Below are 18,771 nucleotides of genomic sequence, written 5' to 3'. Positions count from 1 at the left end.
ATGGTCCAATTGTTTTTTAAACTTGATTACTCACTTCTTATATTACTTTAATTTACATATTTAGTTTTGGTGCAATCGCCGACCAGAGGGTCGTGCATGCTGTCGAAGGTCCCATAAGACAAAGTTTCACTATAATGAAAGGTGATGGTCGCTCGGGTCGTGAGCTCCCTAAAATCACTCCGGAGAAATTGTCACATTAACAACCCATGAAATTATCCGTTTGTAGCGAGCGGCCTTCGGTCACTAGCGGACCTTAGATATGACTGAGGGGAGCCACGACTCCCCCATTTTTTATTTAATTTTTAATATTTATTTTAAAAATATTTTAATATATTATTATATTATTTATATTAACTTTTTAATTTTAAAAAAAATTCATGCATAGTTTTCATTTTTTAATTTTCCTTTCTTTTTTATATACCTCCACTTCTATATTTCATTTTCCTTTTTATTTTAATTTTCACTCTCAATCTCGCATCATTTTTAAAATAAGATTGCAATCAGAGTGAATTTAAGAAGTTAAAAAACATTTTGGATTGATTAATTTTTTCTTTTGAATAATTTTTTTTCTACTTTTTTTAAAGCAATATGCTTTTTTCTCGTATGTGATAAATTCGTCTATTATGTATCACTATGTGTATCACTTGAAGATGATAAATATATATTTTTCTAAATAAGTGAGTAATAATAAATTTATATTAAAAAATTATAATGAAGAGTAAAAAAATTAATTCTTTCTTCTTCAAAGGGAAGACTTGTGATAGAGATAAAAAAATGCATCTACGTGAATTAAACCTGGAGGAATTTCATGTAAATCCAATAATTAAAGACAATTTAAAAATAACTTTCTAAAGTTTTTATAATTAGATATAATGAATTTTAAAAAAAATCTAATTTGGCATTCCTGAACTTTTTATTAAAGTTTCGCCACTGTCTTCGATCGCTTATCTTTGAATTGTCTGACCGAGGATCATATGGTAAAGGTATCATGATTTTGGTTAAACTAAGAAAGATATCTTAACAAAGTCATTTATTTGATGAAAATAACAATAGCTAGATGAATCCACGAAATTGAAAATGAGACAAACTTAGGAGAAGAAACTACTAAAAATATAGTATCTATGTGCTATAACACATGAGTAAAAGAACAAATAATAAAGGTGACAGTATTAATAAATTTTGGTAAAGTCATACAAGAAATAATGGAAGGTTGACACCAAATTGGAATGCTTTATATCAAATTGTTCCATTCAAAAAACCAGCTCAGGTATCTTACCCACAAGTTTTTTACCAAGAACTTGGAATGCAACATATTTAAAAACTTAATATAATTAAGTTATTATTCCTTTGTTATGGAATATTTTATATTTTTTCCTTAGGGGAACACTTCAGTGATTGGACGAGGAGAGTTGAGAATAAAAAGCTATATAATATATATATATATATATATATATATATATATATTTTAAAAATGATAAAAATAAATTTTAGATTATATAATATAAAAAGGCTTAAATATCTTTTTGGTCCTCATTTTCCTAGTGTTTGTTGCGGATGGTCATCATTTTGGCAGAATGTTTAAAATGATCATCATTTTTACTAAATGTTTAAAATGGTCTTCATTTTCACAATTCGTGTTTTATTCGCGGTTGGTAAGGAATGTTTGGGCTGTTGGTGAGTTTTGACAATCTTATTCCTCCATTCTCAATTGGTGTTGCTGCAATCTTCTTCTTCCTGCAATCCCATTATATAGGTATGTTACGGTCCCAATCTTCTTCCTTTACATCTGGTTGTAATAGTTGGAAGTAACCGTGTTGTATCACTTCGTGCACTGTTGGTGGTTCAACGAGAAATGGATTAACCCCAATTTGTAGCTGCGGAGAGATGGCAGCTTTGAGGATGACAAGAACTCCAAAGAATATTGGTAGAAAATTTTGGGTATAATCTGTTTTTATTTTTGTGTTAATAATAAATTGATTTTAATTTTTTGTTTATTGATTTACAGAGGTAGTGGTTCCAATAATGTGGCATGCAACTTTTTCAAATGATGGTGTTAATGAAAAGGATGTCATCATCATGACACAAATGAGGCAGATTAATGATTTGGAGAAGTCATTGAAGGTTGCTTAGAAGAGACTACAATTAGTAATATGGTTCACTTGTGTTGTTATTGTATTATTCGTACTGTTATTGTGTGTAATATTTTAAAGTCCAATCCGTTTTGTACTATTGTTAAATGAAGAAATGAATTAGTTTGATTATGTTGATATTAGTCCCAACATGTTCAAAATGACATCTTAATCTGAGCATTGAAGTAAGTGATATTGATATAAGCTTGGGAAAAATTAAATTGATATAAGTCTGGAAGAAGTTAAATTCATAACATTAATTCATCCTCATCAAAATGCACTACATCAATGATTGATATGAAGTCCTCAGCATTGACATTGATGAAATTCATTGCTGTAATAGCATGACAACAAGGGATAGCAGTCATAAGCCATTTCCTACTACTATAATGTTGAGCATCCAAGCAGTCTTCCACATAAGTATCTTTAATTTTTGGCCAGAGAATCTTTTTCTGAAATTTGCATACAAATGTCTCATGCAAAACCTGTGCTCAGCAATGGGTAATAGGTCCTGAATGGCAGACATTAATCTATGTGCAATGATAAGATTATTAGTACTTACAACATTAAACAAAAAATAATAAATTGAACATATATTAAACATACCTTTTGTTGGTCAGATATAAAGGTCATTGTCACACACACGTCAATACCTCCAAGATCACCATTAAGCAATTCCAAGAACCATGTCCAAGTTTCTTTATTTTCAACTTCCACAACAGCATACGCTAAGGGCATTAACTGATCATTAGCATCTCTACCCACAACACTCAACAACTCACCTCCGTATTTTCTTTTTAAAAAACAACCATCATGGAAGTAATTTAGAAACCATGCAGAACATCACAACAATCGAAAGACAAACAAACCCCAAAATAGAATTACGAAAATCCTAACCCACAAGTAAACACAACCCATAAAACCCTAAACCCACTTATCTCGTTGATGATGATTAATTGGAAAATTGAAATGAAGAGCGCAACTACAATCCAAGGATGAAATGACAAGTATTAGCTGTTTCCTCTGCAAATCCGAGCTCAAGAAAGACGAAAATGAAGAAATTTCCCTAATTGCAAAATTTTCCCTAAATTGATAAATTAACGTTAATTAGCCATATGTACAGTACACGTAACACACCCTAATACAAACAGTGCCACCTATACAATGCTCCGTTAATGATTTAATGGCAGGGTGCCACATTTAATGAAGACCATCCGCAACAAACACTACGAAACTGAAGACAAAAAGGTATTTAAGCCATATAAAAACTAGCGTAACACAGGCTATCGCACTTGTGTGCATACATTTTTTAAATATGCGTGATATTATATTAGCAGGTGATAATATTATAATGTTATTAAGTTAATATATATATATATATATATATTAAAATTATACTTATTAAAAATAAAGTGAAATATATTAGAATAGATAAAAGAATAATCATTGATAAATAAAAAAGGGAATAAACAGAGACATCTGATTTTATAAAAAGTTTATAAATATAACGGTCAATTTTTAAATATTTAATAAATTATTATATTTAAAGAATAAAATCGGTATATTGAAAAATGGACAAAAAAAAAGAATCCCCATTATATATTGTTATAGATAATAATCATGTTATTTGTTGTCTATATATAATTGATCAATCATATAACAAAAAATGTAATCACCATAAGAGTAGTACTGAGTTTTCACACAATTTGTTTTAAGCAATCAACAATCGTTTTAAAATTAAATATCTAAAAAATTAACTACTTCAATTTAAATTTCTTACATTATATACATCAATTACTTCTATTTATACGATTATCATTATAATTACAAATCATATAATTAATTAGGATAAACAGAGATAACAAAATGTAAAAAATTAAACCAAAATAAACCTAAATTATTTTTTTAAGACTTAAATTATTTTTTAAAAAACATTTAAAAATTAATGGAACTCAAATTATTAATGATTCAATACAAACTAAAATAATAGGAAAGAACGTCTCTTAAAAATTTGTAATATTTGCTGCTGCAATGCCTAATTTTGTTTTCTTAAAATAGTCGAAATTAAAACCCCGCAAAACCCTAACAAGGTAAGTGCAATCACCGCGATGGCGTGTAATGGCTCTGGGTGCCAATCCGGTTCTTGCTACAAAGACGAAGACGCAACATCTAACCAACCAATCAAATCCCAAGAAACCGATTCAACAATCCCTACCAATGTCTGCATCAAGTGCAAGATCAACGACGCTGTTTCCGGCTACGGCGGAATCGACGACGGCCGTTTCTGCGCCGATTGCTTCAAAACCAACTTATTCGGAAAGTTTCGTTTCGCTGTCACTTCAAACGCCATGATCACGCCCACCGATAAGGTCCTCGTTGCCTTCTCAGGTGGCCCTTCTTCCAGGTCAGTTCAAAACCCAATCCCTTTTTAATTTTTTTCTCTCTTTAAATGTCTTTAATTTATTATTTGAAATGTTCGGCTAATTTAAATTTTGATTATTGTATTTAATGGAGAATAAAATGTGTTTTTTTCTTTCTTTTTCTGTTTAGGGTAGCTTTGCAATTTGTGCATGACATGCAAGAGAGGGCTCAGAGGAACTTTGATGCGAGTAGGGATAGGTCTTTGCCGGTGTTTAGTGTTGGAGTTGTGTTTATTGATGAGAGTGCCGTCTTGTCTATTCCTTCCAGTGAAATGGAGGAAGCTGTTGAATTTATTAGAGAGGTTGTGTCTTGTTTAGTTCCGCCGAGGAAGGAGTTGCATATTGTTCCCATTGACACGATTTACTCGTCGGATTCTGGTGATGGGAAGGAGAGGCTAATGAAGTTAATGAACACGGTCACTGATCCGACGGGAAGGGAGGATATGTTGCTGTGTATGCGAATGTTGGCGCTGCAAAAGGTATGTTTCTGGTTCTGGATGACTGTCTTACTTAATAATTTATATATATATATATATTATTTTGACAACAACGTTTCATACATTTGTTAATTTTAGTTTGGATTTACATAATAACAATTGTATCTTTATCATGTATTCTATTACTTTTAAAATAAATGTATCTTGTACATATCATATACAATACATGTATCATATTCGTCTATCATAGCTTGTTATTGTGTACATCATAGCTTACTATTGTTGCCTATGAAGCTAGTAGACATACATTTGTTTATATGAAAACGAGTTTGTTGGAAAAATTTTATGATGTTTGTACAGGTTGCTTCAGAATGTGGGTATAACAGGATCGTTTTGGGATCATGCATTTCTAGGATTGCTTGCCATGTCATTTCAGCCACCGTGAAGGTTTGTTACTGGATTTTACTTGGTCAGTCATTATTGTCGGTTGACTGATTAAGAATTATTTTCATGATTTGTGAATCAGCTTGCCAAATTGAATGTTCTTCACTCTAAGCATTGCTTGCTTGAGGAGTTTCTCATGTGCTTTGTTCTGTCAATTTTGACCTAAGAAGCTCGGATAATTTAAATAAAATCTATTTCATAAATTATTTGATTTTCTTTACCTTCAAAGATTAATTAAGAAGATAACAACATATTGAATTAGTCATTTATCTAGTTTTTTACATAATTAATAGATTAATTAGTAAAATTAATTTTTTAATACATATAAAAGGACAAATAGTGGCAACAAATGTAAATAAAAGAGGAATTTGTGGGCAGAAACCCCACCCTGGTTTCTAGCTCCTACATGCCAGCGACCACCCTGCCATCATGCAGTCCATCGTCCCTACCTTCCTAGATCATGTCACAACAAGTCCCATTGGAGTCCCATCTTTGAATCTAAGGACACTACGCCTTCCCACAAGAAGAGAGCCACGGTGGCAGCATTTGCCACTGTTATCTCTTTGGCAAGTGTACCAATTCGTTACAAGTAGTAAAATAGAAGTCTAAGTATCGTTTTTCCAAGGATTTGCTTTTGTTTGTCTAATTATAATTATTTACTGATTTTAGCAACGGTGACAAACATTAATGGTTAATTTTATTCTCAAGAATAACATACAAAATTACTAAACATTAAAGTTATAAAATAATTTAGGGTATGCTTCACTAAGGTTGGATTTCATGAACCATAATAATGCAATATTTCCTACAAAATATCTTTATCTTGCTCAAACATCCACATCATAAGCATACTAGTCCTAATTCCTTAGAATATCTTTATCTTGCTCAAACATCCACATCATAAGCATACTAGTCCTAATTCCTTAGAGACAAGTTCTAAGTCAATGTGCCAAAACATTAATTTCTTAACTATTTTAACACAAGACTTGCATTAAGATACAATGTCTAGAATTAGCTAGAGATTACGTCTATTCCTAGAACCCAATCTCATGGTTGTTTAATCAAAGTTTAAGTTCCAATTCATTTTACAATGATTAGATACCACCAAATAGCAAAGATTTCCATCATGCACATGAATAATTGAGATAAAACATATGAATAAAGACAAAGATTATATTGCATAGGAAAATTACAAAGAGTGCAAGTTCGTTACATCCAACCCCAATGAAAAAGGAGTTTAGTCACTCCTAAACATATAGGGCGCAAAAGTTGGATGAAATTGATGGAACGAATGAAGGAATTTGAGTATTTCTTGTCCTAGAGTAGCCTTTCCCATGTTTTTCAATCTCTGTTGCGTTCCCACACTTCAGAACTTCCTGTTTTGTGTAACTTTTGAAACTTTAACCACTTCAGAAACTGCCTTCTCGCTGGGTGAGATGTGATTCTTGCTTGCGAACTGACAAGCCCATTGGGTGACAAGCCGCTCTCGCTGGGCGACAAGGTCCTGACAGTGCAACTGTCTCTAATTCTCCAATCATTCACTTTCCTATACAATAATCCCTAGAAAAAGACAAAGTATATCTATCTTAAAAGAAACTTAAAAGCATCCTAAATTTTTCCACAAAACACATGAATGAATACAATTAAGAGGTTTAATCAAACATGAATAATAAATATTTTTCACACTTATCAAACTCCCGCAAACTTGTACTTTTTCATGTCCTCATGAAAAGAAAATTTGACTACACATAAAAATGAAACAAAAACACCGTAATTAAGATGAACCAAAGACACATGATCTCTCAACATAACCCCTTTACACATATAAGAGGAAATTCACTTGCATTTCTATAAGTCAAAAAAATGTGACATGGTGCTTTCATCAAAAGCAGGGCCTCAATTCACAATTAAATATGACTACCAGAGATGAGAATCACTAAGGCACACAATCGTCGGTGTTTCTTCACACATGTGTTTATCAATACAATCTCACAACTAGCATATATCAAAAAACTTGTCCAGCAAATTTTTGTACATCATCTCAATCACACGCTTCACACATTGAATTAGATCAAAAGGTCTTTCTAGGCTTGAAACTTGGCTTGGTTACAAAGAATTATGGTTTTTCATGGATTCAAAGTCACCACTTGAGAAGAGAACTATTTTATGCATATTATTCATGAGCATCCTCAATTCCTATATACAAAACAACCGTTCACCATATTTTTGTTTCAACTCAAACTTGAAATTTTCATTTCACGCACCTTTTCAGTATTTTTCCTTTGCTTTGCTTCTCTCTTTTTTAGTTTTTATTTTGAGAGACATTCAATCATCATCAAACAATTTACTCCTTACTCTCAACAATCATACACCCAAACTTAATCTCAACCCTTACCCATGTTCCAAGCATAATACTTGTTCTCTTCTTCAAATGGTGTAAGGTAAGATGATTACCCTTAGGTTTAGGGTATTTCAACAAAACATTAAGGCTCAAAGGGGTTCACCAATTGTTTCATGATATGCACAAGGGAAAGCTTTTTGGCCAAGTAGTTTCATTTTACCAAAACAAACAAGTGCCTTTTTCATCCCTAACCAAAGGTGTGTATGCATTCAAAGAATCATGCAAATATTCACTTCAACTTTCCTAGCATTCTCTCCAAACACATTTTGTCAACACTCAAATATCTCATTAGTTGAGTCATATTCACTCTTTTGATAAAGAATGAATCACATTGCAGCCACATCCACATTTTTCATCATTCAGATTTGCAAGCAAATAACCCAAGATCATGCAAGATTATATGAACAGAGATCACAATGTCATTACGAACATCAACTACACATAACTACGCGCTAACATTTCGAAAACACAAAGTACTAAACCCATAACGAAACTACACATAACTAAACACCACCAAGGAGCATGTTAAACAGAGTCTTAAAAATAACAAATTTTATCCCTAGAAATCTTAGGCATCATCCTCAGGAGGATCCTCCTCAACAACAACATCATCATCAATATCATCATTAGAGACAACACCATCACCCCCACTGAGATTCTTGCTTGCTCCAAGGCCAAGAAAATACTCATCAAACTGTGGTCTCGTCATGAGAAAATCATCAAGTGTGTTAGGAATAGCCAAAAACAACTTATGTAAGTTGTCCATGAGACATCGTGTGCTTCGTCGAATTGCCTCCTGGCTATCCCAAATATCCTCCTGTCTAGCAAACATTTTACCCATAGTTGCCCGAAAGAAAGCTCTAGAAAAAGTAGAGGAGCCACGAGACTAACTCGAAAGAAGAGATCGAGCAACAACTCTAGGTGCAGGAACAAGATTAACTGGTGGGTTCACACAATGCTTGGAGATGAACCTGCTAATTATGGGGGGTTGGAGGCTAAGCAGCACTAGTGTGTCAGAAACAACACCTTTCGTCTTGCATAAAACAGTGATGAGCATTGGAAAACCCAACATGGAAGCAGTACTAACAATGATGGCAATCTCCTGTGAAATGATAACCCCAATATCAATGTCAATAACAGATATGATCCCATAAATCAAATAAGAGGGCTCAAGATTGATATTTGATGTGTGAGTATTGGGAGAAATGTTGGTATAGGAGAAAACACTCAACATTTGTGTCAAGCGAAAAGTTAATTACAGATCTTCGTCTCATGCTTCTCAAATTGATTCCATGGACGAAGACGTTGCCTTTTAGTATGACCAACATAAATTTACATTTGAAGATGTTGCAAAAAGATTTCATGAGATCATACCTTTCAGGATCTTACCAAAGAGGCTTGTCAAATTGAAGGAGGGGGAGTTTGATGACTTCAGGATGGAGTTAGGGAGACGACAATGGCATCGAGTGTTGGGAACCTTCCCAATGAGATTGATGAGGTTCTAGTTAAAGAGTTCTATGCCAATGCTTACAACTCTGATGGTTATTTGCCTTGCCAAGCCAAGGTCAAGGGTGAAATGATTAAATTTTACTACAAGGCATTAAATACTTTCTTGTAGACTCCTGTATTTCCTGCTGATATGAACACACCATATGGGGATTTTCTAAATGGAGAGAAGGACCATGATGCCATTTAGAAAATCCTCATATGATGTGTTCCTATCAGCAGGAAATACAGGAGTTCGCAAGAAAGTATTTAAAGTAAAATTTAATCATTTCACCCTTGACCTTGGCTTGGCGAGGCAAATAACCATCAGAGTTGTAAGCATTGGCATAGAACTCTTTAACTAGAACCTCATCAATCTCATTGGGAAGGTTCCCCAACACTCGATGCTATTGTCGTCTCCCTAACTCCCTCCTGAAGTCATCAAACTCCCCCTCCTTCAATTTGACAAGCCTCTTGGGTAAGATCCTGAAAGGTATGATCTCATGAAATCTTTTTGCAACATCTTGTAAATTTATGTGTCATACTAAAAGGCAGCGTCTTCGTCCATGGAATCAATTTGAGAAGCATGAGACGAAGATCCGTAATTAACTTTTCGCTTGACACAAATGTTGAGTGTTTTCTCCTATACCAACATTTCTCCCAATACTCATACATCAATCTTGAGCGCTCTTATTTGATTTATGGGATCATATATGTTGTTGACATTGATATTAGGGTTATCATTTCACAGGAGATTGCCATCATTGTTAGTACTGCTTCCAAGTTGGGTTTTCCAACACTCATCACTACTTTAAGACGAAAGGTGTTATTTCTGACACACCAGTGCTGCTTAGCCTCCAACCCCCATAATTAGCAGATTCATCTCCTAGCATTGTGTGAACCCACCAGTTAATCCTGTTCCTACACCTAGAGCTACTACTCGATCACGTCCTTTGAGTTCATCTTGTGGCTCCTCTACTTTTCCTGAAGGTTCCTTTCAAGCAGCTATGGGCCAAATGTTTGCTAGATAGCAGGCAATTCGACGAAGTACACAGTGTCTCATGGACAACTTACATAAGTTGTCTTTGGCTATTCCTAACACACCTGATGATTTTCTCATGACGGGACCCAAGTTTGATGAGTAAGTATCTTGGCCTTGGGGGGGCAGGCCAAAATCTTGGTGGGGGGGTGTTGCCTCTAGTCGAGGTGTCCAACATTAACTTAGTATGATATTGCAAACCTTCTAAGAAGAGATTAAGCTGTGTAGGCATGTCAAAACCATGAGTAGGGGTTTTCCGTAACAAACCTTTGAACCTATTCCATGTTTGACTTGTAAGCCTCATATTGAAAGGATGAGACTTCTTGCTTCCCTTTATTGATCTTGGATTGTCGAAAGTACTTGTTCAAGAATTTGGCTAGAACATCCTCCTAGTCAATTAAACTATTCTTAGGGAAGGAGTTCAACCAAACCTTGGTATTCCCAGCCAAAGAGAAAGGGAAAAGACTAATAGCCTCATTTGGTGAATCTTCACTGTGTTACATATCTCCAAAAAAGTGGCCATGTGTGTATGGATTTTCATGTGAAAGTTCAGTAAACTGGTTACTCTAGACTAAATGAATCAAGGCCGACTTCATCTCCATGTTGGCAGCATTTACCACAAGTTGTAATGTTGCTGAAATTATGAGGTGCAAAGAATGAAGCATAATCTTCCATAGTACGTCAGACTTGTCTCTCACCATGACCATCACCTACCATTTCTTCCTCCTCTTGATCAGTGCAAAGAATGAAGCATAATCTTCCATAGTACGTCGGACTTGTCTCTCACCATGACCATCACCGACCATTTCTTCCTCCTCTTGATCAGTTGAGGAGAAGATAGACGGTTCAAAAGTAGATGCTGTCTCATTTTCCTCTTTAACCTTTTGATTTTGCCTTCTTCTTCTTCTACTATTGTTCCTAAGAGCTCTTCTTTCAATTCAAGATTAAATAGTAGATTATCAGCTTTAGTCCTACTTCTCATGCAGAACAAGAAACACTAAAAAGACAAGTAAGCATATACAAAATACATATATACACAAATACAAAAAGAGATGAATTTACAAATGAGTGTATAAGCCTAAACTTATAAATAACACAATCAGACAAAACAAAAACAAACAATCATGAACCATAATAATGCAATATTTCCTACACAATATCTCTATCTTGCTCAAACATCCACATCATAAGCATACTAGTCCTAATTACTTATAAATTCAGTCTCTTGCATTCCCACACTCCATAACTTCCTATTTCGTGTAACTTTTGAAACTTTAACCACTTTAGAAATCGTCTTCTCGATGGGCAAGATGAGATTCTCTCTGGGGGGAACTGAAAAGCTTGTTAGGCGACAAGGTCCTGACAGTGCAACTCTCTCTTCTTCTCCAATCCTGCACTTTCCTATACAATAATCCCCAAAAAAAGACAAAGTATATCTATCTTAAAAGAAACCTAAAAACATCCTAAATCTTTCCACAAAACACATGAATGAATACAATTAAGAGGTTTAATCAAACATGAATAATCAGTACTTTTTACACTTATCAGCCACTGATGTGAAGAGGAGACACAACAAAGCCATTGCAAAGGCTTACCACCATCACTTCCATTGCCACCAAAAAGGCTCACTTCTGTCGCTTCCTGTGCCACTGCAATACATCCAAAGAGTTGAGCTGCATCACTTTCGGCGTTTTCAAGGACTGGCTGCGTCACTTCCAGCAGTTCAAAGGTTAGGCCACGTGCGGTACAAGATAATGTGTCTGACATCATGTTGTACTGCACCTGTAGGGTCTCCATGTAAGTGGTGCATTGGAAGTGAGGAAACGGCTTCCCATTGACGCAACCAAGCTTTATAGATTTTGAAGCATTATATTTAAAGAGTTAGTTGTTGAAATTATACACATACTCTTATATGCTTCTCATTTGATGCATTATAAGAGTCTCTTAGACAGTTAAAAGTTTTGTTTAAGGAGAAATGTTATCTGGTTGCTGTGTTTACTGATGGGGAGTATCACTGCTGTTTTTCTTCATTTGGTTAGTAGAATTCAGCTGTTATATTCTTGGTTGCCTGAGCTGCAATAAAAAAGCTTTCTCTGAAAAGTGATCCTCGATATGATTGGATTGAAAATGCATGCTGAGTGTTAACTATGCCTATTTGAAGTATTGAATGAAGCAATCTGAGTTAAAGGTGACATATGAAATCAGAAAGTCTAATACTATTAGCTCTCTCTCTCTCTCTGTTTTTTCTTTTTGCAAGTTAAGGTTTCTATAACTATGTGGATTATTTTAGGATTTGTGTCATTGGCTCATTGCTCTTGATAAAATTATACTAGTAATCCTTGGGACCTTGTCTATATTCTTGCTCTCTCTTTCATTCTAAATAAGGAATGGCCTTGTATAATCAATTCAGATGTCTTGTTTTAACAGGGTCAAGGATACTCATTGCCTGCAGATATACAATATGTTGATGCTAGATGGGAAGTTCCTGTTGTACTTCCTCTGCGTGACTGTTTTGCCCAAGAGATCAACATGCTTTGCCACCTTGATGGGTTTGTAGTCCTCCAGACATGTTAAACATTGACGAGAATAGAGATTGGTGTTTTTGTTTGTTTATGTTATAAGTTTTGTATAATTTTACTTTATTTTGCATGTGTGGTCTTTTATGTTTGTCGGACTGAATTATATAAATCTTACTTAATGTATTATGTCTCATCTCTTTTTGGCAGGGCAGTCTAAAGACTGTGAAGTTGTCTACAGGTCCGTGCTCTAGCATTAATAGCTTGGTATCATCTTTTGTGTCTTTATTGCAGGTATAATTTGGTGTGCCCTTGACCCTTTTATATATCCTGGAGACATGTAATGATATATAAAGAAAGTCAGTTCTTGTGACTGTGGGTGTTTTAATATGAGCCATCGGTTTTTTGTGACTCCATTAACTCGGCCTTTGCGTCAAGTTCTCCCACTTGATGTTTTAGGCTATGGTTTTGCATATTGTGTGGCTTAATGCTTGCTTTTATGGAAGATGCCTTTTTTGTTTTTATGATTTACTTTAGCAGGAACTTAAAGTAGATGAATACCTATTTTGCAGGAAGAAAACCCATCTCGAGAGAGCACAATTGTAAGAACAGCTGGTAAACTCACTCCTTTTCAATTCAATAGGATACCAGAGATCATTGATGGAAATGTTCCTTTGGCGACTCGAAGACGACAGAAGAGATATAATCTCAAATCAAATGAGTCTGTTTCCTCTGAATCTTTTTGTACTCTCTGCAACAGCCCACTCAACAAGAGTGAGATTGTTGATCGGAGCAATATGGATAGCCACGGAAGTAGTGACAATTTTTACAATACCTGCTGTTCAAGTTGTCAGTTTCAGATTCTCCCAAGTGATTCAACATCAATTGAACAATTTTATATGGATTTACCTCAATCAATGGTTGGCCGAGCAAAGCAATCTAGCGATGGTAATTTGAGTCTGCTAAGGTAAGAGTTTGTTTTGCTATCAATATCAGTTGATTGTATTTCAAATTTGTTAATAACTCGTACCACTCAGACCTTTGTTACTTCTAGCCTTGTTGATTCCTACAAATCTGTCGACATAATCTGTTTTCTTATCGATAATTTTGACTAGTATATGTCATTGTTAAATGAAAGTACAAGCAATGGTAAAAGAAATTATATGAATATCAGAATTTTGGATAACCTGTTTCTTTGGCTTTGCTAGTATTCGTCAAATTAATGAACCCGCCTTGACTCCATGTCTTATAATAAATTGTGATAATGAAATTCCTGAATCAAATTGGTTTGACTATCATTAGGAAACAGCCGTACTTTAATTTAGGTCAGGTTGTCCAGTCTTTGGGGTTTTTTACCGTAAAGGATTATTTCTCTTGTTGATGCCTTTGGTTACACTGAAGACATTGCTTGATATACCTATGCATTTTTTTGGTGTATGCACACTTAATTGCTCGAGTTATGGTCAATATTTTAATTGTGATTATGGATTTCTTTGAAGTATGCTTGAAAGATGCTATTTATTTTATGATAGGAACTTAATGTGTTGACCTTTGTTCATGATATCAGAGATTATGTGGCAATATTCTTGTTTTCAGGGAGCAAATACAAGATTTTCTGCTTTCTGATGGTGAAGACGAAAAATAAGATTACTTGACTGAGTGTTAGAGGTTTCTTTTGGCTTGTGGCTATACAAAGAGTTATAAAGCACGGAGATCCACTGGCCTCATTCGGATCGTGGCTGTTGATTATCCGGGATACTATTTGAGAGCATATTTTGGCGGGAATAGATTAGATAATTTTTTGTATCCTTGGCAATTCAAAGAGTGATGAAGCTGACTACGGATACTCGTTGGGCACATCCAGGTTGTTTATAATTGTTTTATCAACATCAAGGTTATTTAGATACTGCTTTAGCATTGATTTTGCGCCTATTTAATGGGAAGTGTTGCCCCTCTACAAATATAAAGAAATCATTTTGCAACTTGTGACTAGTATGACATTGTTTATGGAAGAAATTGTCGTATATTTATATTAGATTCGTGTGAGTGAAAAATTGACAATTATTTATCAATGTTTAATTATAGAAAATAGAGACATTGAGACAAGACTGTTATTTTGAAGATATAGGGACATTGTGTGACATTTCAATTAAATAGATTAAATCTACTAAATTAAAACATCATAAAGTTATAATAATAAAGAGCAATCAGATGAGCAATATACATATCGAAATTCATCGGTACAGTCATCCACAAATATATTTAACATAATACTAAGGCATATCAAGGATGCCATAAAAAGAACATATACTGAGAGTTTAGAAGTTGTTTGCAAAAGGTTGCTCCTAGATCAAGGAACTACAAAAAGGCACTAGGACCATAACACTGCTCTTAAGAATCACAAATAACAGGTTCAACTAAACGGCACCGCTATCACCATCAGATCCACCTTCAGCATTTCTCCCATCTGCTCCCACCAATAAGGTGATCATCGCAAAAGAGAAAGCAATACAAGAAACAGATACAAATGAAAGGGTAAGCTAGTGTAGAATGATTTTTAACATATTATAGCAAGCAGATATGTAAAACAGTTCTCAAGCATGCAACAAAGTAGGCACAAAGTCATGTTATAGCAAACAAGCAAGACCATATGACTTAATTATCCGGATACATATAATAAGATCGGATTCACGCTTACACTTATGGTGGTCTCTACTGCTCTGCAGAGCCATTGTCAATGGGTTTCACCCTACCACACACAAAGTTAGCTTTTAAGCATCTAATGCCATTATCCTGCCCAAGACTAGGGTCTCCCGCTACTCTCAGCATTTGGATCCATTTGTTCTACGTGAGACTAATTGATCCTTTAGAGTTTCGAGATGCGATCCTTACTTGAATCCTTATATTAATTATATATACTACACACCATCATGAGGTCTCTCCCACGAGACTAATGGAATTACGCCTATCTCACACCAAATTCATGTTTCTCATACCCTAACCACCACTTTCATTTCAAACATCAACTTCCCATGCCAACAAACCACCAACTAACAGTTCCATGCCATAATCACTTCCAGCATACCAATTCCAGTTCATACAACTCATACAACTCATGCAAATTCACATAAATCATGTATGTTCGAGATAAATAGCCACTCACAACGTAAACAGGAACATAAACTGTGAACCTGCACTGTTCTCGCTTAGGTTAGAAGCCCTCGCCTAAGCGACAACAACTGTCTCGCTTAAGCTAGACATTCTCGCCTAGGCGAGGCCTGTAACAATGGCACTCTGTGAGCCCTCGCTTGGGCGAGACCAGCTCGTCTGGGCGAGATCACCACTCGCCCAAAACTAAAGTCCCTCGCCTGGACGAGGACGCGAGCAAAGCACAACTGGTTTTTCTCGAGGGCTCGCTTGGGCGAGCTATTCTTGCTTGAGCGAGACGATGTGTCGCTCAAAACAAGAGTTGGTCGCCTGAGCGAGATGCTCGAGTAGAACCAGGGCGAGCTTCTGCTATTCTCGCCTAGGCGAGACGAGCTCGCTTGGGCGAGAATACCAGCTCTCTCACTGTTTCACGCATGCAGCACCTAAAAACAACAAAGTACAGTCCATACAGTTCATCCAAAAATTGGTACAAGCATTTTTTAATCACTTTAAGCATACAACAGAAGCAGAAATAGACCACGTACTTCAAGACACGAAAAAGGACCTAGCTTCTCTTACCTTTTTAGACGCTAGCAAATAAAATGGTAACCCAAGAAAGAGCGATAGGGCACTGGAGCAAGCTACGAAGCTGAAAACAAGCATACACAGAGTTGAGAAATGAGGTTCCAGAAAGAACCCAAGACAAAACTAGAGTCTCTGAACTGGAAAAGGAGAAGAACAAGGTTGAAGTTCAACTTACCCGAGAGAACAAATCAATTTAGCAAACTAGCAAGGGGAGGAGCTTATGCCCTAGTAGAGCACTTTGGTGGAGTGAAGAGAGTGTGAGTGAGGGGAACCGTTTCTAAAAAGGAGACAAGTGAGTGTGAGTGGCTGGAAAGGAGGTATTGGGGGTCCCTTCATGGGCCGGCATTAGGCCTACGAAAAGGGCCGGACCCATACACATATAAGTTGGAAAATGGGGCTTACACATTGTTTATAAGAGTATTTAAATTCTATATATTAAACTGAGAATATTTTTATTTATTCACGTATCATATTTTTGTTATTAAAATTTATCATATCTGTTTTATTTATCTTGTATCTATTATATTAATTGTGTTTTCTCAACCCAATTGACTTGTGTGCATCTTTTTAACAACTAGAAGTTTTACAGGTATCAATTTTACTGAGGTTTGATGAGTTAGTTTCCAAATTCAACTAATTTGATGAGCATTGCTTGTTGCGATTTTAGGTGAGATAAAACTTCACTTTATGAACAAACAAGTATAATGAATGATAAAAAGTTGTCAATAACTGAGGTTTAGTATAGTGAGTAGTAGTGTTGCAAGTAGAATGTATACCTTTTATGACGACAACATGTCAATCATTTGAGAGGAGACAATATTAGGGAAGAATAAAGTATAACGTCCACTGTAACATTATGTGTTGAAGGTATATATTTGGAGCGAACTTAAGAAAGTGAGAAAGTGAGTGCATGAGTTTATTAGAGGGAACAAATGTATAGTTTGAAAAAACTCAGAAAACACCAGGAGACACAATATTGATTAAGATCAAGAAAAAAACATTATTAATCTTTTTGAGGATGATGATATCTTATGAACACACATTTGATGATTAAGGAAAAAATTATCCCAAATGATGATATCTAATTAGTAAGATAACATATAGTTAGGATAACATCTAAAAATGACGAGGAAAGTGACTGCGAAGAATAAGTGTATGAGTAGTTTAAATAAGACGTCTGTTTTTGTATTCTACTTCATTTTTTTTTGAAGACTATGAGGATACAGTGTTTTATGATAAATACCATTAGCTGTCATGAACTGTTGGAAGCGGTAAAATGGATATTTATGGACCTTGTTACTACAAAAAGTAGGTATATATCTAATTGTGTTTTGATTTCACTAGAAGTTTCAAATTTAGAAATCTAATCAATTTTTCAGTAAACAAATCTAAGTAAATCTATGTTAGAATATAAGGGAAGGCTGAACAAAACCATCAGTAGCAAATATCAGAGAATTAGACATTTGGAAAGTATGTAAAAATTTATCGTGCAAAATCAGCAACGGAATAAAAAGAATAATGAATGGAAAAAGTCATTCAATTTTACAAGGAGAGTGATTATAAATTACTATTTTAAACTGATATTATAATCATTAATACAAAGTATTTTAAACTGATATTATAACCATTAATACAAATTTAAATACCCTAAAATAAGTGAAATTTGAAATTCTTCTCACTCAACCTTACGCTCTAGACATCTCTAATAGAGTTATCATTTTGGCTAAGGTGGGCTCGACGAGCCGGGTCGACGACTCGAGTCGGGCTGACGACTCGACGAGCTAGACGAGTCAAGTGGGCCCGACGACCAAGACGGATTGGGCTGGCTTGACGACTCAAATAGGCCAGGCAGGCCCAACGACACAAATGAGTTAGGCTAGCTCGATGACCCACACAACCCCACCGAACCCGATGACTCACATGTATTGAGCTGGCATGACAATCAAGCGATCTCAACAACTAAAACGGGTCGAACAGGCTCGACGACTAAGTCGGGTCAAGCAAACCCGACGATTAAGACGGGTCGTACAGGCCCGACGAGACCGACGACCAAGAAAGGCTAGACGACAAAGACGGGTCGGATATGCCCAAAGACCAAGACGAATCAGATGGGTCTGCCGATCACAACGGGTCGGACAGGCCCGATGACTAAGAGGAGTCGAACGGAC

General features: G+C 35.4%; 1 protein-coding gene across 1 annotated transcript; it reads left to right on the top strand.

Moving 5' to 3' along the window:
- Nucleotides 1-4,177: 4,177 nt before the first annotated feature.
- Nucleotides 4,178-14,906, top strand: LOC114162354 (Adenine nucleotide alpha hydrolases-like superfamily protein). The gene is made up of 7 exons (XM_028046213.2): nucleotides 4,178-4,533; nucleotides 4,680-5,028; nucleotides 5,347-5,433; nucleotides 12,783-12,904; nucleotides 13,087-13,165; nucleotides 13,444-13,838; nucleotides 14,468-14,906. The coding sequence occupies exons 1-7, from the start codon at nucleotides 4,238-4,240 to the stop codon at nucleotides 14,514-14,516; spliced, it is 1,377 nt and encodes a 458-aa protein (XP_027902014.2). The 5' UTR covers nucleotides 4,178-4,237; the 3' UTR covers nucleotides 14,517-14,906.
- The last annotated feature ends 3,865 nt before the right edge of the window (nucleotides 14,907-18,771 follow it).

This window comes from Vigna unguiculata, chromosome 1 (assembly GCF_037176805.1).
Source record: "Vigna unguiculata cultivar grain cowpea cultivar isolate G323 ecotype 2 chromosome 1, ASM3717680v1, whole genome shotgun sequence".
NCBI lineage: Eukaryota > Viridiplantae > Streptophyta > Magnoliopsida > Fabales > Fabaceae > Vigna > Vigna unguiculata.
This window is presented reverse-complemented; position numbering and strand designations above follow the sequence as displayed.